The sequence below is a fragment of the Quercus lobata genome, chromosome 2 (assembly GCF_001633185.2).
Source record: "Quercus lobata isolate SW786 chromosome 2, ValleyOak3.0 Primary Assembly, whole genome shotgun sequence".
NCBI classification, from domain to species: Eukaryota; Viridiplantae; Streptophyta; class Magnoliopsida; order Fagales; family Fagaceae; genus Quercus; species Quercus lobata.
This window is the reverse complement of record NC_044905.1, coordinates 100,736,707-100,762,515: the sequence shown is the minus strand read 5'-3', so window position 1 is coordinate 100,762,515 and position 25,809 is coordinate 100,736,707. Positions and strand designations below refer to the sequence as shown.

Genomic DNA, 25,809 nt, shown 5'->3' with positions numbered 1-25,809 from the left:
CCTTCGAACATGGGACAACTCCCATGCATTGAAAAACTTCAGCCCCTCCCAAATGCCATTCACAATCAATCTGATAGAGCTCGGAGGAGTGCTCTGTTTCCCTAGCGATTGAATCACTAGCTGTGCATCGCTTTCAATGATAATATCCCTTAGGCCGAGATCCCCAGCAAACACCACACCTTCCTCAACAGCCTTAGTCTCAACTTCCAAAACTCCCAAGGGCAATTCAAACTTTTTGCTCATAGCCCCCATGATCTCACCCCTCTCATTTCTTCTATCTATTTTCATATCTAATTTCATAATTTGTTAACTTGTTTGATTGTGAGTAATCGATGAAAAGTGATGGATCTATATAATCAATAGTGGATAGAAAATGTCCACAACTCACAATCACACAAATTAATGAGTTGTAAAATTAAGAGTATCATTGAGCGTCCCAATAATTATTTGTTCCTTTTGTTATTTTTGAGTGAGGCTTTTTAGCCCAAACATTCAAATTTCCTAAAAAATCAAAAAGAACATTTGGCTTCCTATAATCACAAGGGACAATCTATAATTTCCTACAAAAAATGGGGTTCAATTCAATAACACTTTTTTAACCATACTTTCGTGGGACATCATCATCATAGATGCACTCACAAAAAAATTATATTAAAAGAAAATTGCCTAGGTACTACATATATCATCATAGATGCACTCACAAAAAAATAAATTCATGAAAATAAATTAAGAGACTAATTTCATTCTAAATTTCTAATTTAGGGTAATATATTTACTCATTTAGTGTGTGTTTGGGTTGGCGTTACGTTGCATTTTCACACTTTTTTTTTTTTTTTTAACATTTCACGCGTTTTGCATAAAAGGGAGACAAGCGGTACTGTAGCGGTACTGTAGTGGTACTGTTTATGGGACCCACAGTCACTTTATTCATTAAAAAATATTAAAAATGGGTTCCACGGTACTATTTAAACATTTAAAAATTATTTTGCTACAGTGTTTTCAGTTTTCAGTTTCAGCAACAATAAGTTCAATCCAAACACACCCTTAATATCCCTCAAAATCAAATATGATTTCATCAAAAAGTATCAAAAGGTTACCCAACAATATGATTTCACCAAAAGGTATAAGGTTACTCAACGATAGTCGAAAGTCCTTCATTTTTCTTTTCTGAAACTAAACGAGTTCAATTCTCAATAAAATTTTGATAGTAAAATAAAATAATATAGCACAATTATAACAACATAATGTTGTTTAAAATATCTTTCTATTCCCATGCATTAAACATTGAGATTTGTTTTCATATATATATATATATATATATATAAACAGATCATCTCTATTGTTTATAAGATATTTAAAAATAAAATAATGCATTCAAAATTCAAATTATAAAGACTTGAACCTTGATATCTTGGAAATATAGGAAGTGTCAATCCGTTGAACTACAAAAAACTACAAAAATCTTGGTAAGGATCAGAGACTCGTTCCATATCAACTCTAACAAATAAGGTCAATCTGATTTTGCAGACAAGTGAGTTACACCAACTAGATTTGTATGTTTATCAAAAATTGGATGTTGTAACTTCTGCATTACAGAACTTGACAGAGTCAGTACATAATCTTATAGATGCTAGTCTACAATGACAATAGGGGCCTACTTCTCCAGCGACACAACCTGCTCCAAATTATTCTACTCATCAAGAATTAGCTTTAACAACCATTCCGAAAACTGTAAGCCTTGAATTTCGTAAATTAAGGGAGAAAATTCATTGGTTTTATAAAGCTCATCAATTTTTTCGACTGTACAACAATCCGCCCAATCAGAAGATTCTCTTGACCTCATATCATATGGAGATAAAGACTTAGTGTGGTTCCAAGATGCTGAAGAATTAGATAGTTCACTAGTTGGGAGGCTTACATGTCGGATTTGGGGTATTAGCTTATGATTGATAGAAGAAGAACAGATCTTAATAAAGCTAATGAAGAAGAGAAGGAGGATAACGGCTAAATCTCCAACGGTAAAGAGCTAAAAAGGTGCCGTTTGGTTTCAATGACAAACGACATCGTTTTGAGCCTCAATGGTCTGAGTTAAAAGTCATGATGACAAATGATGCCATTTTTACTTAAGAGCAACTCCGCCGTTTCTGCCTTCATTGAAGTCTGGGATTTGATCTTGAAATCCTCTATTCTTCTTCTCTGCAGAAGTTCAGTCCGTATAATTCAAATTTAAATATTTTCTTAACAACTGTACCATACTCAAAATATCTGATTAGAAGTTGTTATAGGTTTGTTAGATTTTCTGTTATAGCAAAACCTTCTAGAAGGTTCTAGTTTTTAGTCTAAGCTATTTACTATAAAAAGAATCTCAGTGTATTGTATTATTATTGAGCTTGAAATACAATTCAGTTTTACTACTCTCAATTCTCTCTCTCTCTCACATTTTTACACAATTACAAATCCACCATTGTTTTAACCTTCTCAAGCTCAAAATCTCACATGGTATCAGAGCAAATCATGGCTTCCACCACAGACACTACTCAGACCTCTCATACTACCACAACACACACGGCTACTCAACCACACTCAACACAATCACCTTTACTTCTTCTCTCTAACATGTCCAACTTGATGTCAATCAAATTGGACTACACCAACTATATTCCATGGAAGCATCAACTCATCACAATATTGGAAGCCTATTCCCTAATTGAACACATTGATGGTTCAATCACTCAGCCTTGTCAATTCCTTCTTGATACTCAAGGGAATTTGACTACTAGTGTCAATCCAGACTTTCTAACATGGAGAATCAAAGATAAAGCTTTGCTTTCTTTGATCAACTCAACTTTGACTCCACAAGTCTTCTTACTTGTTGTTGGAATCACAACTTCAAGGGAAGTTTGGAATACTTTGGAGTAGAGATTTACTTCAACTTCGAGAGCTAATATCTTGAATTTGAAACTTGAACTTCAGAGTCTTAAGAAAGGAAATGATACTGTGAACAATTTCCTACAGAAAATCAAAGTTGCTCGAGACAAACTCCTTGCTGTTGGAGTAATTGTGGATAATGAAGAACTACTTTGCATTGTTCTTCGATTACCAAAGGAATTTGCACATTTCTGTTCTGTAATTCGAACTAGAAGTGATCCAATCACATATGAGCAACTCTCAATCATGTTACAAAGTGAAGAGCAAGCCATGGCTGAGAACTCTGAAATTTTCTCTCACTCTTTGGCTATGTTTGCATCTAACAACAAAACCTCTGGACATCCACAGTCTCACACTCAAGGTGGTTCCAATAGAGGAAGAGGCAAAAACAATTCTAGTCGAGGAAGAGGTGGTGGAAGGAATGGACAGCAGTATCATAATCAGTTTCATCAAAAATTTTCACCTCAGTATCATAATCAGTCTCATCAGAATTTTCAGAATTTTTCACCTCAAGTCTATTCTAATCAGACTTCATCATCTTCATCCTCTGTTGGTGGTCAAACTTATAAGGGAGATAGACCTACATGTCAGATTTGTGGCAAATCAGGTCATCAAGCTCTTGATTGTTATCACATGATGAATTTTGCCTATCAAGGTAAACATCCTCCCACCAAGCTAGCAGCAATGGCATTTGCCTCAAATGCAGCTATTACCTCCAATCAAGATCCTTGGCTAGCAGATTTAGGCACTTCAAATCATCTCACAGCCAATCTCAATAACCTGTCCATTCAATCCCAATACAAAGGTCCTGAACAAATCACTATTGGTAATGGACAAACTCTTCTTATCAACCATATAGGTAATGCTTCCCTTTACACCAAATACCGTAAATTTCTTCTTAGAAATGTTCTTCATGTTCCAAGAATAGCCATGAATCTTCTTTCAATTCACAAATTCTGTTTGCATAACAATTGCTCATGTCACTTTGATGCTAATGAACTAAAAATCCAGGATATTCCTACAGGAGACTCCTCTACAGGGGCTTGAGTGAAAATGGTGTTTATCCTATCTACTCAAATTTCTTCTCCAAGCCTTCTAGTTCTATTTTCACTCCACCACAACAAAAGGTTTCTACATCCCACACATCATCACAATTACCTAACTCTTCTGTTTTCCATGTACATAGATCTCATAAGTGGTTGCTATGGCACCACAGACTAGGTCATCCTAGTGATGCTATTCTTACTTCAGCTGTCTCTTCTATTGATAATTCTGTTGTTTTTTCCAAATCTGATATTGTATCTCATTGTAAACATTGTCTTCGTGGAAAGATGCATCAACTTTCCTTTAATAAATCAGATTTTCGTTCTACCAAACCTCTTGAATTGATACACAGTGATGTATGGGGTCCTGCACCAATCTCTTCTGTCAATGATTTTAGATACTATCTTGTTCTTATTGATGATTTTACCAGATTTACTTGGGTTTATCTCTTGAAATATAAATTTGATGTGTTTAACATCTTCAAATACTTCAAAGCTACTGTTGAGAACCAACTGGACTCTAAAATTAAGATTCTTAGAACAGATGGTGGTGGGGAATTCACTTCTAAAGCCTTTAATCTTTTTTGCTTATCTCAAGGCATTATACATCAACTCTCATGTCCTTACACTCCTTGAAAAATGGCACTGCCGAAAGGAAGCATAAGCATTTGGTTGAATGCTCTCTTACAATGCTTTCTCATTGCAATTTACCTTTATCCTACTGGTCATATGCTATTTCTACAGCTGCACATATAATCAATAGACTTCCCACTCCTGTCCTTAACAATAAATCACCTTGGGAATCTCTTTTTCACTCTAAGCCTGACATAACACACCTTAGGACTTTTGGTTGTACTTGCTTTCCTTTATTGAGACCATACAATATCCATAAGTTATAACCACACACTAAACCTTGTATATTTCTTGGATATCCAACCTATTCTAAAGGGTATATCTGTTTAGAACCTTCAAGTCTTCAGGTTTACATTTCAAGACATGTCTTGTTCAATGAAAATGAATTTTTGTCACTCTCTTCACTGTCTTTATCTATTGGTCATTCTATAGCTACTTTTGCCTCATCTACACCTCCTATTGCACATTGGTTATCTTTCCTCTACAATCTTTCCACACCTGCTCAATCTGCCTCTTCCATACCTGTCCCATCTCCTTCACCAGCCCCTAAGTCTACAAAATCTTCAGCTTTTCCCACTTTTGCTGACTCCTCTACACCTAGTCCTATCGTAGCTGACCCTATTCCTACTGGTGTAAACACTACTTGTTGCTCCTAGTCCTCTACCTCCTCCCATACTTGACCCTATCCCATTCATTCCCTCAACATCTGCTACCAATACCCATCCTATAACCACTAGATCTAAAGTTGGCATTTTTAAGCCCAAGGCACTTGCTGCAACTATGTCCAAACCAAAATCTGCTGTCAAGGCCACTATTGACTATACTCTTATTGAACCACCATCCTTCAAGATTGCTGCTCAGTACCCTCAGTGGTGCTTAGCTATGGATGAGGAATTTGATGCCCTTAAGAGGCAAGGCACCTGGTCTTTGGTTCCTGCTTCCCCATCTCAAAATGCGGTTGGTTGTAAATGGGTGTTCAAATTAAAACACAATAGTGATGGTAGCATTAGTAGGTACAAGGCCAGATTGGTGGCTAAGAGTTTTCACCAACAGTATGGTGTTGATTTTGAGGAAACTTTCAGCCCTGTCATTAAGCCACCCACTGTGAGGATCATCCTTTCTCTTGCTGTTCAATTCAATTGGCCATTAAGGCAATTGGATGTAAGGAATGCCTTTCTTCATGGTTTTCTAAGAGAGGAGGTATATATGGTTCAGCCCCCTGGCTATGTTGATCCAGCTTTTCCCAATCATTTTTGCAGATTGTGGAAGTCACTCTATGGTCTTAAGCAAGCCCCTCAGGCTTGGTTTGACAGATTCTCTACTCAGCTTTTGCACATGAGATTTGAGGCTTCCTTGGCAGACTCTTCCTTGTTCATCCTTAGGCAAGGGAAGGTCTTGGTCTACCTCTTGGTCTATGTTGATGATATTGTTCTTACTGGCAATTAACCAGACTTCTTGACCTCTTTGATCAAGCAACTCAGTCAAGCTTTTAAGCTCAAGGATCTTGGTCCTCTTCACTACTTTCTTGGACTTCATACCACTAGAACTTCCAACGGATTGCTCTTAAGTCAGACCAAGTATGCTCATGATCTTCTAGTTAAGCACAATATGCTCTCTTCCAAGCCTGCTCGGTCTCCTTGTGCTCCCAATCTCAGATTGGTCCCTCATGAGGGTTCTATACTTCCTAATCCCCATGAGTATAGAAGCATGGTTGGTTCCCTTCATTATGACATTTACTAGGCTTGACTTGAGTTTTGCTTTGCATCAAGTGTGCCAATTCATGAACACTCCTACTGATACTCATCTAGTTGTTGTTAAGCACATTCTGAGGTACATTAATGGCACCTCCAATTTTGGGATTTTTCTTCAACCTGGTCCTCTTTCTCTTTCTCTTTCAACCTTTTCTGACTCTGATTGGGTTGGGGACCCTTTTGATAGGCGTTCCACTACTGGGTATCTGGTTTACCTTGGTTACAATCCCATTACCTGGAGTGCTAAGAAACAAGACACAGTGTCACGATCTTCCACTGAATCCGAATATAGAGCTCTTGCAACCACTGTTGTTGAACTTTGTTGGCTTCAACAAATTCTCAAGGATCTTGGCATCTTTCTTGCTTTTCCTCCCAAACTCTGGTGTGATAATGTCTCTGCTCTTGCCAATGCCTCTAATCCTGTGTTTCATGCTCGTACAAAGCATGTGGAGGTGGATTACCACTTTGTTTGTGAGAAGGTACTTCGTCAAGACCTTGAAGTGAAGTATATTTCCACGGATGATCAGTTGGTAGATATCTTCACCAAGAGTCTTTCTACTTCTCGCTTTCACTTTCTTCACTCCAAAATCATGGTCTCTGTTGCGCCCATGGTTTTGAGGGGGGATGATAGAAGAAGAACAGATCTTAATAAAGCTAACGAAGAAGACAAGGAGGATAACGGCTAAATCTCCAACAGTAAAGAGCTAAAACGGTGCCGTTTGGTTTCAATGACAAACGACATCGTTTTGAGCCTTAATGGTCTGAGTTATAAGTCATGATGACAAACGATGCCGTTTTTACTTAAGAGCAACGACGCCGTTTCTACCTTCATTGAAGTCTGGGATTTGATCTTGAAATCCTCTGTTCTTCTTCTCTGTAGAAGCTCAGTCCGTATAATTCAGATTTAGATATTTTCTTAACAGCTGTACCATACTCAAAATATCTTACTAGAAGTTGTTATAGTTTTGTTAGATTTTCTATTATAGCAGAACCTTCTAGAAGGTTCTAGTTTTTAGTCTAAGCTATTTACTATAAAAAGAATCTCAGTGTATTATATTATTATTGAGCTTGAAATACAATTCAGTTTTAGTACTCTCAATTCTCTCTCTCTCTCTCATTTTTTCACAGTTACAAATCCGCCATTGTTGTAACCTTCTCAAGCTCAAAATCTCACAGTGATGACCCAATGGAGATCTTAACTAAGCTGTGGCAAGTGAATTTTGTGATGGTTTACAAACACAATCTGAGGCATTATACAATAGAATTAAGGGCTCTCAGAAAAACACGTATTAAGTTGTTTCTTGAGTGGATTGAAAAATGAAATTAGGTTTCAAGTGAGAATGTTGAACCCTCACAAGCTGTGTGCAACATTTGATCTTGCTAAGATCCAAGAGAAGTATCTGCAAGCCAGTAAGAAGGATAAATCATGGAATGAACTTTCAAGAAGTTCAATTCTTGGTCCACTACCAATAACAAAGAATGAATCTAGAGGTTCCAGGTTACCTATTTAGAAATTATCTCTAGACTAGATATATTTGAATATAACAGAATACATTCAAAATATGAATTGAAAATGCGATATGAGAGTGTTGTTTTTAAAAGGGGCTCCTATTTATTAGCTAATCTTGAACCGATCTGATCTTAACTGCGATAGTTCAATAAAAATTATCACTTTTTAAATTGAAAAGTAATATCTATAATTAAAACAGAAAAGTTTTTTAAGTTTATTTTTTTCCACATATAATCAAATAGAAAAACAAAAAGTATTTAGGTATAGTGGGATTTGATTAGTTTCTTCCAATATTTCAATAATTTTTCTAGTTAAAATTGTAAGTTTTAGTGTTCTATTTTATAGACAAAATAGAAAGACAATAAGAGTGGTATTGTGATTTGATTATGCTACTTGTGTTTACAAATATGAAAATTGCATGATATAGTGATTGACATAATATATATATATATATATAAGCATGTTTCATGCATAGTCAAGAATGCAAATATTGTTTTGATTAAATAAAAATGCAAATATCATTGAATTATTTTTTTCACATTCTTGATTGTGTGTCATTTTTTTTTTTTTTCTTTTGTTGGACTTTGTTTCAATGGTTGCAAAAACAACAAAAATTGAGCAAGAGAAAACTATATTTCAAATAAATTTTTTTATGTAAATCTTAGAAAATGACACTATAATTTTATTAACTTAAATAATTAATGTACCAATTAAAATAATTAATATAACAAAATAAATGTATTTATTCTATTAGTAATATTTTTAATTACTCCAACAAGAGAACTATCCCATATTACCCTATATAGATTCAAATCCCCCTATTTCCAACTACCAATGTATCAACACACAAAAAAAGTGCAATAACAAGTCGCATAGTGTAGACACATATTATGATATAATCTAGCTAATGTTAACTAAAACATAGAGGAAAATTATTATTTCACTCTTTGTGATGTATAGCCATAGTCCATATACACAATGTCCACACTTTCATATTAGGTGTTAATATATTTTTTAAATATCCATATTTAACACATGATGTTTGAAAAAGTGTAAAGAGCACTTCTCTATGAGTATATACTTTACATGGTTAAAATCCAGTATGCGAAGTCAATCTTTTTCAGGTTTTTCCTTTAGAAAATCAGTTGTGTTGTTACAACTTACAAGTAACAGCATGCATTATACATTCGCCCCACTAAATAAATAATTTGGCTAATTAATTGTTTGTTCCTTAACTTTAGTATATGAGCCATTTTATTCGTTTAAATTTTTAAGTACTATCAAACTTAAAGCTATCACTTTTGGTCCTTCCGTCAAGTTCCATTAGAGGCCAACTAATGGAATAATGAAATGACCAAAATAAAAATTGAAACGTGATACACGAATTGGTCAATTGGGTCCCGAGGTTTGTGTGATAGAGTGGTTGATCTATAATCCAAATGGGGTTTTTGTTTTGCTGTTTTGGGATTTAAATTGGCAAAAATCCATGACAATGTACAGACTTGAAAGAATTGCAATTATTGGTGAATTTGTATAGTCCAAAAATCTGTCTTAGATTAGCTATAAGAAAGATCTTACTCTTGTATGAGAATAAGAGAGAATTGGCTTGATGGCTTCCATGCCTATTGAGCTGAAAAGAAAACACACACACAGAAAGGTATGACTCCTCAAACTTGTCGATATCTGATTTCGGTCAGGGGAGATCGATCACCTGTGAACTGTGATGGCAACATATGTGTTCCTTTCTCTACGGGAAGGAAAAGAAAAGAGAAGCAAGTTTACTGTAGTTTATTGTTTCTGCATTATTATTGTATAGAACGACTTGTAGTTCTTTGTTTCATTCTTTGTATAGTCTTATTTACTTGTTAGCTAATGAGAAAGGACAGATGTCAACAGGTCATTGGTACATTATTTTGTCAAGTTGCTTCCTTTATAATGTGGATTAGCCTCGTTTCTGTTTTGATCCCTGCTTCTTGTATATAAGAACAGTGTAATTATTTTGGTTATTAACCAGAGTTTACGAATTTCCTTATCTCCTTCTTATAGTAGAAACCTCCATTGTTGAGAGCCTTCTTCTTGATACTTTGTGAACCAAAGAAAAAGAGAGAGAAGTTTGGAGAGAGGGGTTAGATCCCCCCCCCCCCCCACCACCCCCCCCCCCCCCAAAAAAAAAAAAAACCTTCATTGATGTACTCTTTTTTAGCTAATTATAGGTCCCACTTTTTATATCTAATTTTATAATTTGCTGACTTGTAAGATTGTGAGTAGTCGACAAAAAATAGTGAATTTATATAATCAATAGTGGGCAAGAAGTGTTCGTCACTCATAAACGCACATATTAGTAAGTTGTGAAATTAAAAATACCATTGTGCCTATAATTATTTAGTCCTTATGTAATGATTTAGAGATGCTTTTTAGCCAAAACATTCAAATTTCCTTAAAAAAATCAAAAGAAAAATTGGCTTCCTATAATCACAAAGGACAATCTATAATGTCCTCCAAAATTGGTTCTATTCAATAATACCTCCTTAATCATACTTTCGTGGGACATCATCATCATAGATACACTCACAAAATTATATTAAAAGAAAATCGCCTAGGTACTACATATATCACCATACCAATGATTGTTATTTAATAAACTCAATAAATCTTAGAATTTGTTTGTTTTAGTTTAAAATGTTAGTTTGTGTAATTTTTTAAAGCTTTACGTTTTTTATATACAATTATACTTTTACATAGTTGATTTTTAAATAAAAAAAAAATTAATTACAAAATTGGTTGTAACTTAAAACTACAACTTTATTCATTATCGTTAATATTACTACATATTTCGAAAATCAAACTATTAAATTGCATGTTCTTTACACTCTTAATACACATGTCAAATTTTATGTCAATCAAATATTATTTACTATGAGATCTTCTAGATTATATTTTATGAATAATTTTAAATTACAAAAAACTTGCAATTTAAATAATTAATTGATGACATAGTTATTGACTTTTAATTTTCTAGAAATTTTGCAAGTGTGGAGGATATAAGAAAAAAAAAAAAAAAAAAAAGGTAATCTAATGGTGGATTTGTCAAAATTCACCTCCAATAAAAAGATACTGAGTAAGGTTGTAGTTTTAAATTACAACCAATTTTATAACTAAATTTTGTCCTAAAATAAATTCATGAAAATAAGTTAAGAGATTAATTTAATTCTAAATTTCTAATTTAGGATAATATATTTTCCTTTTTTATGCTGATAATAAATTTACTTATTTAGAGCACTAGTAATAATGGTGCTAAATAGCTATATAACTATTTTTAGCACTACTAAAACTCAAAATGAACCCTACAATAATGGAGCCAAAACAATATTTTTTGACTCCACAGCTACAGTACACAATTATTTTTGGCTATGCACAGTAGCTAAAAGGTTAAATAATAATAATAATAATAATTTGCGTTCACACTACTACTTTTCTTATTTTTTATTCTTTCTTCGAAATTTCATTTTGCGTTCACATTACTTTTCCTCTCTCGGTGTCTTAGTGCAATGATTTGATGGTAGTTGTGGTTGTGTTTTGATAGTTGAATGAAATATTATTTTATTGTAGTGTTTATATTATTTTATTGTGTTAAAAGCTAAAATAAAATCACTGTTGTTGAATGGAAGAAGATAAAATAGATAAAGTGACTTTTTGTAATGCTAAAAAGTTAAAAATTTGACTCCACAGTTGTGGATGCTCTTAGTATCCCTCAAAATTTACATATGATTTCATCAAAAATATGAAAGTCCTTTATTTTTCTTTTCTTTTTCTTTATTGAACCTAAATTGGGTTTTTTTTTTTTTTTTCGTTGAGAAGGAGAGATATATTTTCACATATATAAGCAGATTAGTTGCAAGATAAGACATTTGAATACAGTAGAATACATTCAAAATACAAATTACAAGTGACAGAAAAATTTTCAAAGTTTAATTTTTATAAATATAATCAAATAGCAAGTATTTCGGATATAGTGGGATTTGATCAGTTTTAGATTTAAATCTGGGCCAAAATTTGAATTATCTCTTTTTTGCATTTATTCTCTAATTTTCCTCTTCAGCCCTAAAGATGCCCTTTCAAAATCCCATGTAATAAAACAGGGAAAAGAAAAGGTAAAATCCCTTTACAATAGAATTTGTGTTGCTAAACATACTTGCAATCTGAAACAGAATATAAAAAAGCAAGTTAAAAAAAAAAAATTCCCTACAACAAAAAGCAAACTAAATTAATCTGACCTACTTTTTTTTATAGGAAAAAGAAAATCATGAACAAGAAAGCATCCAAGAATTTACTTTTACCCCAATCAAAATCCAAAATGGAAACCATTAAAGCACCCTATGATTGGGCTTAACAAAAATTACACATAAAGCCTGACCCAGCTGACATTTCTGCAACAAAGAGCCCAGTAGATTCACTTCACTCTTACTTAACCAAAAAAAAAAAAAAGTAGATTCACTCTTAAATACATTACCACATAAAAAAGTTACAGTCCAAAAAGTCGCTTACAAACTTTAAGGATCTTGCCTCCCTTGTACTTCTTCTTCCCAGATCTTCTTGTCCCCTTACTATTGTCCCCAACTTCTTCATCATCATCATATTCATAATCATCAACAGGAGATACTAATGCCACAGACTGATCATGGATCCTACCATACCTCTCTGAAACTGATGAAGATCTTGTCATTGAGAATGCTCTTTTCACTGCAGACTGAAATCCAGCTGTAGTTGAAGAAACTGAGAGACTTTTTTTCAGTACCATACCAAAGCTCCCTCCATTGCCATATTCTTCATCTTGTAAAGACTCTTGGGTTGCTTTGGTGTACTCTGTGTTGGTACCTTCGATCTGATTGCTTTCTTGAGCTTTAAATGTGTGGTCTGAGTCAGTATTTTTTGTAGGTTTTTTTGGGGTTTGAAGGAATGAAGAAACATTATCAGCTGAAAAATCTACTGATCTGGATTTGGGATTGTGGGTGTTAATGATTTTGATCTTTGCATAACCATTCATCTTTTTTCTTTTTTTTTTTAGGTGGAGCAATGTCTATGCTAGTATTGAGAACTTAGAGTCGGAGGTACAGCTTGGAGAAAGTGGAAAAGGGTTATATATATGCAAAAGACTGATGAGGGCCCAATGAGGAGGGCCAATGATAGGATTTTGTGAGATGAAAAGGGTTAGAAGGTAAAGACAAGCTGTGGATGAGTACTGGTAGATTTGGATATGGGGATAAAAAATGAAGTTTCCAGATATGGACAAGTAAAATGTAAAATGTTCGTATTATACATTGAAAATCCTTTGAGCGTTTCACATTATTATACAGTTTATGACTCCAAAAAATAATAATTATTATACAGTTTATACTCGCAAATTTTATCTTACCACACACGTCCATTTTCTTTAGTTTTAAAGTAACCAAAGTTTCTCAAAAAAAAAAAAAATGTTTAAATAAAAAAAAATTCAAATATATGACATATTGCAATTAGTGAAATATAACTATAAAGTGAAATATTAAGAATACAGTGCATGATTTTTTTTTTTTTTGTAAAGAGAGTGATGATATAAGGGTCTTAGCGCTTTTTTTTCTTTTATATATATATATATATACACAATTGGATTTAAAACCTATAACATCCATTTTATAATAAATTTATAAAACATAGAAATTGTAACTCTAAATGAATTTTTTTTTTTTCATTTTCTGGGAATAAGATAGGAAAGTAAACTCATAGGTTCAAACTCCATGTGATGCATGCATTTTTTTTTCTTTAATTTTGTGATAAAACAATAATAGGATTACTTTTTTTTTAATATAATTTAATAGTATAATGAAAGAGAAAGATTTGAATCTGATCATTTTTTTAAATAAAACAAGAGCATATTATGTTGTTTAATTAAAAAACTCTATAATTAAATTTTATTTTAACTCAACAGCCTTGTCAAATAATATTGAATATTTGACAATACATTAATTACCTCGCTAAAAAAATTTAAGAGCTAAAAAACATGAAAATCTTGTGATAGATCATGTTTACCTAAGGATTGTATCCATTGTAATTGGCAAGAAATGGCTGTCCTCATCATTGTTAACAATCCAAGCCCAAATAATGAGAGTAACAGTGATTTTCTTACGGCAATTAATAGTCAGAGATGCAGATCTCATGTAGGATAATAACACAATCTTTTGATGGGAGAGGAAGGATGAATGAGTGGTCCAAAACATAGGGCAAAAGAGAATGTCATATCGTTGATAATTTGACCAATTAAAGGCATTGAACGTGTCTCTAGGACCCATGATTAAGAGTACTGTCCTTCACAAAATTGGTGGCCAAACTTAATTGTTGTTTTTAGAAAATATATGATTCCTTATTAAAGTGTAGTAATCTTGAAGTTGATGGCCAAACTAACATGTTTTTATAGAAAATGTAAATATGCCAAACTCCAAAGAATAAAAATTAGTATGAAATTGACTGAACATTTTTTCTTGTCTTGATTAGATTAGGGGGGGGGAAGAGATTTAAACTCAACTTCCTTTCGCTGTATTTCTATTATTATACACAATAATACGGTTTTAGTTAAAACTGTAAAAATATGATTTCACGTAAAGTGTAGACGAGAATGTGTCTTAAATGAAGTGTTAAATTTTCATTTAGCGAAAAGTAAGTAAATAAATAAATAAAATTGCAATCTTTTCCATTTTTTGACTTAAGACTAATAAAGTAATGGGTACATAATGCACGTGTCCTTGTTTAGATTATGCGTCACATCACAGGTGGCAAATAAAGGGCGTGACTTTCTCTATTTGAATCATTGAATGTTCAATTATATGACCAATCAAAGGAAAAGTTCCACTGAATAAAGTTGTTTATAGAAAATTTGAATTCTGGTTTGCCCAACAAAGAATGCATGCACATGTTTCTCAAAAAAAAAAAAAAAAATGCATGCACATCTTGAACTTGAAGGGGTTCATTTTCAAATATTGTGGCACATGTGTGCTGCATTTTGAAAACGTGGTAACAGGATTTGTTAAATGCCAAATTCATTTTTCAAGCAAGGATGCAAATCCAGCAGGCACTGGCAACAATGAATGTATATGTGGGTGTGATGAATTAGATTGTATGGAATTGTGATGAGGATTCTAATTACGGATTGTGCTCGGCCACTCTTGATTCACCAAAATTAGCAACCGAAAAGATTTGAAAAGAGACCTACTAATCACTTCGAGGATGAACCAATGAGGTTAGTCAAGGGGTTTTGATGATTAAATTAGAGAGTATTTCAAAGAAGTAAATAATAGAGTTTTAGGAGTGTATTTTGTGCGTACTATTATATGTAATTTCTCCCCCAAATCTAGAATAGGCTTAACATCTCATCGTTCTCTAAATAGGCTGAGAAGAGATAGGGATGAGTTGTTGTCCCTTGTAAAGGGGTGAATCCTATCAAATAGCATCAACTAATATGATTAATGGTAAATGGGTGCAAAAAATGCTAAATCGAGAGGCAATGTGTTTTGTAGACAATAGACACTTATATTTAGGTGAGTGTACTGGTGGACAGCTTACCTATAGCAACTATGTTGCCCCAAGCTTGGCCCTCAGTGGTTGTTAACCAAGTTGACCACTAATAATATAAGTTGACTTTGTGTCAAATCTACTTTGTGGTAATAGTTTGTGAATAAAGAATATTCACTCTGGATAAAAAGTTACTATAATTTATAAATAGAGAACAACAATAGTTTCAAATACCATCATATATTAAAATAAAATAAAATAAAATTAGCTTCAAACATATTTGAAGCTATATTGTTGCTCAAACCTATTATATGACACCTTAAAAAATATATATATATATATATGGCAATTGTAAAGACTATTAATTGTAGTTTTAGTTACTTAATTTTTTTTTAATAAATCATGCGATTTGTTTAAATAATACACAGTTTAATAATTTCACATGTAATGAGTTGGAAAAAATAGTTTCAAACAATTTTAAAGCCAAAGTTTGTCAAAAAATAAAGTTTTAGGATAATTGATAATTTTTTTTTTTTTTAAGGGTTGGGAGAAGATGATAGTTGTTAACTTGGTATCATTAAAAACACATGTAATTTATTTCCTAAAAGAAAACACATGTAATTTATGTAAATGATAATTACTATTTGCAAGGCAATGAATGTAAGGAATTTCTCCAGCCGACTTAGACTTTATTAATGTTCGTTATTAATGTTATTAATTAACTAATTATTATTTCAAACTCTGGTCAAACCAATTACTCTCTGAAAATGAAATATCCCATAACTCTTTCTCTCTCCCCACTAAACTCACTTCGCTCACCGTCATTCACAACTCGTGCTTTTTTTCACAAGCCTCTCTTTCTCTCTCTCTCTCTCTCTCTGAGATATTAGGGTTTTTCTCTCTCTGAAACCGTCACGAAAATTCCAGTCCCTCGAGCTGGGTTCTCGAAGATTCTTCGCATCGCAATCTCTGAAGTTCCGGATCGAAGAGAGAGCTTCGTCTTCGACCGAACTCTGTGCGAGCTTTACTCAATTTTTTTTTTTCCTGAGCTCAGCGTTTGCAGCTGAGAATTCGCGGTGAGAACGGATTAAGGTACCGATTGAATCACACGCATGAAAAAAAATGTGCGAAATTTGCTTGCATTTTGAGCTAAATTAGCTTGTGCTTGGTTGCGTAGATGAGTTTAGATCTGATTTATGCGTTGTAAATGTGTGGAATTTACTTAGTTTGAGCTAAATTTGCGATTTTTGAGATTTTCAGAGAGAAATAATTGAGGTTCTGATTCAATCATAAGCATGTAAAAATGTTTCGAATTTGCTTAAATTTTGAGCTAAATTTGCATGTTCTTGATTGTGTAGAAGAGTTTAGATCTGATTTACTTCGTTTGAGCTAAATATGCGATTTTTAAGATTTACAGAGAGAAAGGACTGAGGTTCTGATTCAATCCTACGCATGAAAAAAAATGTTCGAAATTTCCTTGAGTTTTGAGCTAAATTTGCATGTTCTTGACTGTATAGAAGAGTTTAAATCTGATTTACATGTTATAAATGTGTGAAATTTGCATAGTTTGGGCTAAATATGTGATATTTGAACTATGCATGCAATTTGGATCTGCTTTTTTTGGTAAGAATTTTGCATAATTTGAGCTGACTATGAAAGTGTAAGCTTTCTGGAGAGTTTGGATCTGCTTCTCTTGTGAAACTTGTATGAAATTTGCAAAATTTGAGCTAGATTTTAATGATTTGAACTCTGATGTATGGTTTTGATACTGTTTTAATGTTGAAAAATGTTTTACATTTGTGTTATTGGAGCTGAATAAGTTGGTTTAAGATTTATGCAGAGTTTTGGGAACTTTTTTGTTGTGTGTGGAAACTGTGTGAAAGATTTTAATTGATGCTATTGCTAAGTAAGCGAACTGTGAACCATATGTAGAGTTTTCATCTGGTTTGGGTGAAGAAGAGTGATGATAGAGAAATGGCGTTAAAGGTTCCAGCTCCTGAAGCTGCTGAGATTGCAATTGGGTCCATTGGGCGTGGGTACGATATATCAGTAGATCTAAGGCTTAAGTATTGCAAAGGGGATTCAAAGGAGTCCCGGTTGATTGAGATCGATGAAGATGAGGGTCGCGAGATTATTTTGCCTGGTGGGATTTTTATCCCAAAAGTCTCCAAATCAATCAAATGCGATAAAGGGGAACGCACGAGGTTCAAGTCAGATGCTCTATCTTTCCAACAGGTATTGTTTCTTTACCAACTTCTTGATAAGTATGTAGCATTATTGTTGAGCTAGTTAATTCAGAATCTGTTACATCACTTCTTTGCCTTGTTGTCCAAAAGATATTCTCATAAGATCTTTAATGGTAGTACTATGACACCAATGCCTTGTGAAGGGGAGTGTTAAATGATTAATTATTCTACTTCATCAGCTCAAAATTTTGGGAGTTGTGGTAATTTATAAAATTTGAGGGTGAGCCTTTTAAACTACTACAAATTTCTTATCATGACTTGTGTTGGGCCAGGAGGACACAGAAAAAGGCAAGTAAAATTATCCAATGAAGCTATCCCTTAAAAAATTTATTAAGCATGATCATTAGATGGATCATGGATGCATGTTTCTTTCTTGTCTATTGGAATATATATTATAACTTGTTAGTAGTTTTTGTAATTAATGATGAGGAACCTTGGTCCCAATTAGCGAGGCTGGGCCAAACCACAGATGGAAACTCTTTGAGAATGTATCAAAATCATGTAATTATTCTAGAAAAATGGTATAAAATTCCATGTTTTACTTTACTTCCTCACACATTCAGGTTTTACCTGATATTTTTCAGATCTTGAAGCCTAATTATATTATTACCAAAATCTAAATTTGTCAGTGAGCTTGATATTGTACACTCCTAAAGGGTAAGAGTTCGCCAACTTAGATTGGGATTCTGATAATGATAATGGAAAAAGGACCAGTAGAAGTCACTGTTAGGGTAAACTAATCTTGATATGGATTATTAGCCCATTTACTTAATTTTTGGGACAAAGTTTACTGTCAGGCACTTCAAAATTTAAAAACATCAGGCTAATAAAATAATAACTTCATACTAAGTAATGTACTTATAGCATGACAATGTTAACACACATGGGAAAGAACATTAGATAGCTCAATTCATATTAACCAGTCCCTTTTCAACTTTAGTGCAAAATCCTGACCTCATTATTGCCTGTGATTCTGATTGGTTGGGTTCGGGATTCGATTAATATTTAAAAAATATTTGTAATGATGAGGATTTTTCGGATTGCATACTGTTTACTACATCAATTATTAGTTGTCTCCACAAAATATTTTTGTATCTTCATTTATGTGTATTTGTCTAACAATAATAATGATAAAGTATAACAAATTTCTTATCAATTTTAAGGTCTCTTGACATCACTTGCTTTCACTATGCTCCCCAGATGTCAGAGCAGTTCAACCAGGAAATGAATTTGACTGGCAAAATTCCTTCGGGCCTCTTCAATACCATGTTCGAATTCTCAGGTAGTTGGCAGAAAGATGCAGCCAACACGAAGACCCTTGCTTTTGATGGGGTGTTCATCACGCTATATACAGTTGCATTGGAGAAATCTCAGACGGTACTCTGTGATCATGTTAAGAAAGCAGTCCCCTCATCATGGGAACCTGCTGCACTGGCAAGGTGAAATATAGAGTTTCCCTAAATGTGTTTTCAACTGAGCAATGGCATTGTGGTTGTTCTGATGCCAAGCTCAATCTTGACAGCTTTCTGTCTGTGAGAACTAGTGTTTGATTTCTGGTCGTTCAGGATGAAACTATTGTATTATCTGTGGTGCAACTATATTCTTAGAAAAGTGTTTTTTTTTTTTTTTGGATAATTCAATAGTTGTGGGGGGGGGGGGGGGGATTTGAACCCTGAACGTTTCCATTGGAAACACTAGGAAGTGCCAGTTGAGCTATGAGGCTCTTCGCTGGGTAAGAATTCTAAAAAATGTTTGGAAAGGAAACAAAACAGCATTAAATAATAACCATGGTCCAATATGTGTGATCTTAATACATAGTGTCCAAATATTCTATATTTTTTTTTTCCTGTGTGCTTTTCCTTTACCTTTTGGTGGTGGTCTTTACAATGCCAAAACCAAAAATGCATAAATATGTTTTACAGTATATTTTCCTTTGTTAGGAGAAATCTCAATGAAGTTACTCATTGTTTTCCTTTCTAGAAATTTGTTTCGTCTTCATGAACTGTTTAAAAAGCATGTCTATCCAGCATCCATAGACCATTAAAACAACTTTGCAGCTCCCTCTCTCCTCTATTGTGATTATGAAGGATATTCAGCATGGGCAAAATTTCATTAGTATCATCTTAAGCAGGAGATTGTTGTACCATATGCCTGTCCTGAATGTTTATTTGTAACAAGTTGATGATTGGTTTTGGTTGGTCTCAATAACATGGAGGAATAAAGAAAATTTTCTTTTTGGATTTATGCCATCTTGAAAAGTTCTTCTGAAATAATAAGAAACCATATATTTATCCATATGTAGTAGATTGCATGATCAACTATTATTTCATGAAAAAATGAATGAGGTCTGTTAAGTGTTATCTCAGAACTCTCCCATTAAAAAAAAAAAAAAAAAAAAGAAGTTGACTGACCCACCTGTTCAAAAACAACCCAAAATTGTTTTTATTTTTATTCTTTTATAATTTTTATTATATTTATAATTTTTTTAAATTTAATCTTTTAAAAATAAATATTTTACTGCCCTTAATGTTTTTAAATTTTCTGGAGGAGAGAGTACTATTTCATTGAAAACCATCTCTTGCGGAAACAGAACTTTTGGGTTGTATTTTAAAATTAAAGTTTCCAATATATTTCATGCTGGACTTTTTGAATTAGTATCAATTCAAGTTCAAATTTCACTTTTCACCTTTGTGGATTTGTAGTTGCTTGCAAGCAAGAGGTTATATGAGTAATCAATTTGCTTCATCACCCTTTTTACCTTAGCATTTTTTGACATGATGCTGTCACTATAATTACAAGTTCAATGTACATCACACATTATCTATGCTTATTTATATTTGATCTTATACACCAAATGCTAGTACGTGGACTGAGTTTTTTATTTTTATCTTTTTTCATCATTCCAGATTTATTGAGACATTTGGTACCCATATTATTGTTGGAGTGAAGATGGGAGGGAAGGATGTAATATATATGAAGCAGCAGCATTCATCAACTCTTCAACCTGCTGATGTGCAAAAAAGATTGAAAGAGATGGCAGATAAAAGGTTTTTAGATTCAAATGGGCAAAATGGCATGGCTATGGAACAAGTTTACCAGAATGAAAAGGTTTGTGACAATTTTTCTCATGCAAGTAATTTTAATTCTAAATTTTTTGTTTGAGCATTTGAATTGTTATATTGTATTTTTAAATCATTTTTATTTCCTTAGATCCCCAGAATTTTATTTATGACCGTTATTCTGTATAAAGTTTTAGGATTGTTGCTAAGATTTATGAAGAGAATTTCTTTCTTTCTTAGATCTTAGTTTTGCATTTTGTACTCATTTGAGATGCTTGCTTTTATACTACTTGTATACAAGGTTGTAGTCCTTTCTGTGAAACTTTAATAAATTAAATAAAAATTATTCAGATGATTTCTTATGGTGTCCCACTTCTCATGCTTAGACAATAAACAAGTTTATCTTAGTCCAAAATGCTTGATTATTTAATTCTCTTTCCACAAAATAGGCTTCGATGAGATGAAATCTCTTTGACCAATAATCACTGGACACAAGTTCATTGCTAACAATAAATTGGAATGGCAGTGTATCTTTCACATGCAGAATGATCATTGGTACAACAAGAGGAGGAGGAGGAGGTGGGGGGGGCGGGGGGGGAGTGGAGGCTTGCGAATTATGTATATAAATGTGGATATTCATCTTCATAACATAGAATCATTTTTGGATATTGGAGTTTGGTCTTTGTTGCTTTGTGCTCATGTACGTTGTTTGTCGTGTGGCTAGAATTTTTCTGTTTGACATTTGGAATCCTACTAATAAGTTGGTAATGTGGTTTGATTCATTTGCAAACTACTTTTTGAACCATTTAGGGGAGTAAAACAGGATTATTTTGTAGATTTCTCATTTAAGGTGTCTTATCTAATCATTTTTGTTTCAGTTTGAAATCAGAGAGCAGCGGCTGAGGTTTGTAGGCATCAGTCCATCAAGTTCTTATTCACACAAGGAGGTGTGTTATTTTATACCGTTCTTAATAGCCTAGTTGAAAGAACTCTGATAAAGGGTTCAAAAACGATATTATTTTTGATATTGTACAAATTTGTTGATTAGTTTAATTTCAGGATATTGTAAGCATATGCAAGAGGAGAGGTGGAGGTGATAATAGGCACCTACCTCATAATGATTGGTTGCAAACTGTCCAGTCTGAGCCTGAAGTGATCTCAATGTCCTTCATCCCAGTTACGTCTCTATTGAATGGAATACCAGGGAGTGGATTCTTGAGCCATGCCATAAATCTTTATTTACGATGTGAGCATTATCCTTCCTATGTTTGCATATATATTGCATTAATGCTTTTTAGATGAATCTCATCATTCCATGTCATTTCTCTGGTATTCATAACACCAACCTCTATTGAAAGTTGAAACTATTAGAAAAGCAAGCATTGTATATATAAATGATTAATAATATTATTGCTACTTTAGTTTTCTTGTACATAACACACATCCAGGAAAAAATTACATAGGTAGGTCTCTCTGCTGTATCTTGTTCCTACCTTAACTTTTTAACACAGTCTTGCTTTGACCTTTAATCTTGGAAAGGCCTTTGGTTTTCAAAAACAGAATAGGCAGAGAAATTGAGAACTGGCATTAAGAAATTTTATTTTGTATTCTTTAATGCCCTTTAGACCAATATTTACAAGTTATAAATGATTATATTTGTAACAAGGGAGATTTAAGCTACCGTATAAAATTTTAGGAATTTATTTTTTCTGTTGAATTTGGACTCTCAATCAAATATTCCTGAGAACATATTTGGCTTAGACATATGTGTTGTCGATTGGCTCAACATGTTGGTGAAGTGCAACAGAATGAACCAGAAAAGGGTTGATTATTATTTATTTATTTATTTATTTTTTTGGGATAGGTGGGGAAAAATTATATGAAAATAAATGATATATCAGAAGAAATGTTCTCTCTGATGAATCTTTACACATCTTAACATAGAAGCATTTTTTTGGCCAGAAGCAACACTGAAAGGCACTTTTTTTTTTTTTTTTTGAGAAGAAAAAGGCACGTTCATCCTTTATGCTGTCCCATTATTGAGCAAGGCATAATAATTTCATTATTGTTAAACCATTCTTGGAGTGAAGTCCACCTCGCAAAACTTCTTTGGTGGAACCCTACATATAGGTTGTGAAGAAAATGCTTACAGATGGTTTCTACAAACACTTTTAATTGAATGAGAAATTCATTGCAGTTCTTTTATTAAGTTAAACAATTATGTTTTCGGTTGACAATTGACAGTTTACATTTTGATTTGCAACTGACATGCAATGATACAAATGTACAGTAAATTCTGTCTTTCAAATATATGTGATAGTTTCGATTACCTAGTTTTATCCTCTGGCGTCTGTTCTTGCAGATAAACCTCCAATTGAGGAGCTCCACCAATTTTTGGAATTTCAGCTACCCAGGCAGTGGGCACCTGTGTTCAGTGATCTTCCGCTTGGTCCACAACGGAAACAACAGAGCAATGCATCTTTGCAGTTTAGCTTTTTGGGACCCAAGCTTTATGTGAACACCTTACCGGTAATGCATTTGAAAGTTTTCTTGTTTTCTGTTGGATGCATTTGAAAATTTGATTATAAAGGTGTTGTGCTCATAGGTTTCATGCCATCTATCTTCTTTCAAGAAGTACATATTTTTTGCAATATGATTCCCTTCAACTTTGAGTTCCAAGTTGTAATTATCTTTAAATCCAAGAAAAGAAATAAATTTTGATCGTTGTCTTGTTTGATAATAAAGTAGTACGGTTATAGATAATCCATATTACTCTCTACTTGGTTAAAAACAAGTCCTAGACTTCCCCATAGCAATAAATGACTTCGTTCTGAGATTTCTTTTTCAGAGAGAATGCTGTCTAGTCTTAATTGACCTCCTTCATTTATTACTTCATACTTAGCATGTAACTTACTGACAATAAAATGAGTATTTGGGATGCTTTCATTTGTTTTCTGCTGAATTGTAACTAGTTTTTTATTTATTGCATGGTAGGTTGATGTAGGTAAGAGGCCAGTGACTGGCCTCCGCCTTTATCTAGAAGGTAAAAGGAGTAACCGTCTGGCTATCCACTTGCAACACCTCTCATCTCTTCCCAAAATCTTCCAACTTGAAGATGATCCCAGTGGAAACTTCCGCCAAGAGTCCAATGATCGTAAATACTACGAGAAAGTTCAATGGAAGAACTTCTCTCATATCTGCACTGCTCCTGTGGAGTCCGACGAGGATCTTTCAATAGTAACTGGAGCCCAATTACAGGTTGAAAACTATGGGTTTAAAAAAATTCTTTTCCTGAGACTCCGTTTCTCGAATGTTTTGGGAGCTACAGTTGTAAAACATCCTGAGTGGGATGGATCTCCAGGGTTGGCTCCTAAATCTGGACTTATTTCAACACTAATCAGCCATCATTTCACAACAGTTCAGAAGCCACCTCCGCGGCCAGCTGATGTGAATATAAACTCTGCCATTTACCCAGGAGGCCCTCCAGTACCCGTCCAAGCTCCCAAGCTTCTGAAATTTGTTGATACGACAGAAATGACAAGGGGGCCACAAGAAACTCCCGGCTATTGGGTTGTCTCTGGGGCTAGACTTGTTGTGGAGAAGGGCAGGATTTCGCTCAGGGTTAAGTATTCTTTATTAACTGTTATATTACCTGATGATGATGATGATGATGTGGAGGAGCTATAGCTGATTCTTTTGTTCTTTTCGGTTTTTTGCCTTTTTGGGCTTCCCTTGAAAAGCCGAAAAAGGGGTTGGGATTCAAAGGTGGATAAAATGAAAAGATTGAGATTTAGAGATGGAGTTACAGTGAAACATAGGTAGTGTCAAGTATGTATTGAAACCAAAATCATTTATTGTGAGAATAGATGGAGTTCAAGAGAAGTGAGGCGGAGGGGTTAAAGCATGAAAGTTAAAAGTCGACAGGTGAGGTCGCTGTTGTATCAATCTGTATTTGTCTTAATATTTCCACCTATGATGTGAGTTGGCTTTTCAATCTAGATTCATACTGCAATATAGCAGTGGCGTTATAACATGCTTAACAGCTCAATGTTCAATCTTGGGTGTTGCAGAAGTTGCTGCCATTGGTGTTCATTGAGTCTGTTAAAGCCCAGGTTCATGCGGGTAGGTTTGTTTAAATGAAAGGAAAAAAAAAAAAGAAGGTAAAAATCACCAATCAATGTGGATAGCACTGAACAAAATGGAATTTTTGTCGAAGGGTCACATTTAGCTTTGCAAGGTCTCTATTTTCGGTTGCTAGATAAGGAGGGGATTCGAAGCCCATTCATAGTCACTGTCCTATACTAAGAAGGAGGTGGATATGATGCCACTTAGGCCCTTTATTTTTTTGGTTCGATCCTCTCACCCAAAAACATGGACAGGCGCAAATGGAGACAGGTAGCAAGGTCCCCTCTCTTCTTTAGGATCAATAAAATGTCTTCAGGACGACGCTTGTTTTGCTCGATAATGTTAGAACAAGCATCTTTGATGGTTGCATCAACATCAACTGCTTTCCGACCCTTTATCTCTTTTGGAGAAGGGTGCCTGCTTCCACTCTATCTTCAACTTCAATATTATGGGCTTTGGTTCTTGTGCTCTGCCATAGAGAGTGACGACTTCCGAGAAAGCTGTTTTAGTCAGAACAGAAAGAATAGTATCGATAAGCTCTACCCTACACAGATTAAGATAGAACCTTCTCCTTAAGTAACTCTTTAAATCCAAGCAATTTTCACCTTGAAAAAGTTTAGAAATATATATATTTAACATCACTTTAATATGTGCCAAGAGCCAATTAGTATGATTAGCACTTTCTAGTGTTTTCAACTTAAATGTCTGGGTTCAAATCCTACATTCTTTATGAAATTATAAAAAAGAATCACTTTGATATGCATGCCATATCCACAGAAACATAGATTCTATATACTTGTAAGAGCAGTATTGTATATACCATAATCTTTTTGTACCATACACTAAAAGCCATTTACATTTGTAATAGCCATTTGCAACTCGACATTTCTTGCCATGGCCTATTCTTGATGAGAGTTTGTGAACACAAAATTTGTATCACAATTTTTGCCAAAATTTTGATGTAATTAACTA

The 25,809-nt window shown here is 33.8% G+C and overlaps 2 protein-coding genes across 4 annotated transcripts; one reads left to right on the top strand and one right to left on the bottom strand.

Moving 5' to 3' along the window:
- Window positions 1-12,191: 12,191 nt before the first annotated feature.
- On the bottom strand, window positions 12,192-13,120 carry LOC115964079. Its single transcript, XM_031083388.1, has one exon. The coding sequence runs from the start codon at window positions 12,907-12,909 to the stop codon at window positions 12,388-12,390; it is 522 nt and encodes a 173-aa protein (XP_030939248.1). The 5' UTR covers window positions 12,910-13,120; the 3' UTR covers window positions 12,192-12,387.
- A 3,084-nt stretch (window positions 13,121-16,204) lies between these two features.
- On the top strand, window positions 16,205-25,514 carry LOC115977562 (MACPF domain-containing protein At4g24290). Of its 3 annotated transcripts, XR_004088574.1 has the most exons (9): window positions 16,206-16,499; window positions 17,340-17,642; window positions 18,854-19,092; window positions 20,560-20,761; window positions 21,591-21,659; window positions 21,772-21,958; window positions 23,075-23,241; window positions 23,707-24,636; window positions 24,783-25,514. XR_004088574.1 is itself a non-coding variant. In XM_031099481.1 (8 exons), exons 2-8 carry the CDS (start codon window positions 17,382-17,384, stop codon window positions 24,397-24,399), a joined length of 1,818 nt encoding a protein of 605 aa, XP_030955341.1. In that variant the 5' UTR covers window positions 16,205-16,483; window positions 17,340-17,381; the 3' UTR covers window positions 24,400-25,486. The 3 variants fall into 3 exon arrangements, 2 of the variants coding, with proteins under 2 accessions (XP_030955341.1, XP_030955339.1); XM_031099481.1 differs by having other exon boundaries at window positions 16,205-16,483; window positions 23,707-25,486; XM_031099479.1 differs by having other exon boundaries at window positions 23,707-25,486.
- The last annotated feature ends 295 nt before the right edge of the window (window positions 25,515-25,809 follow it).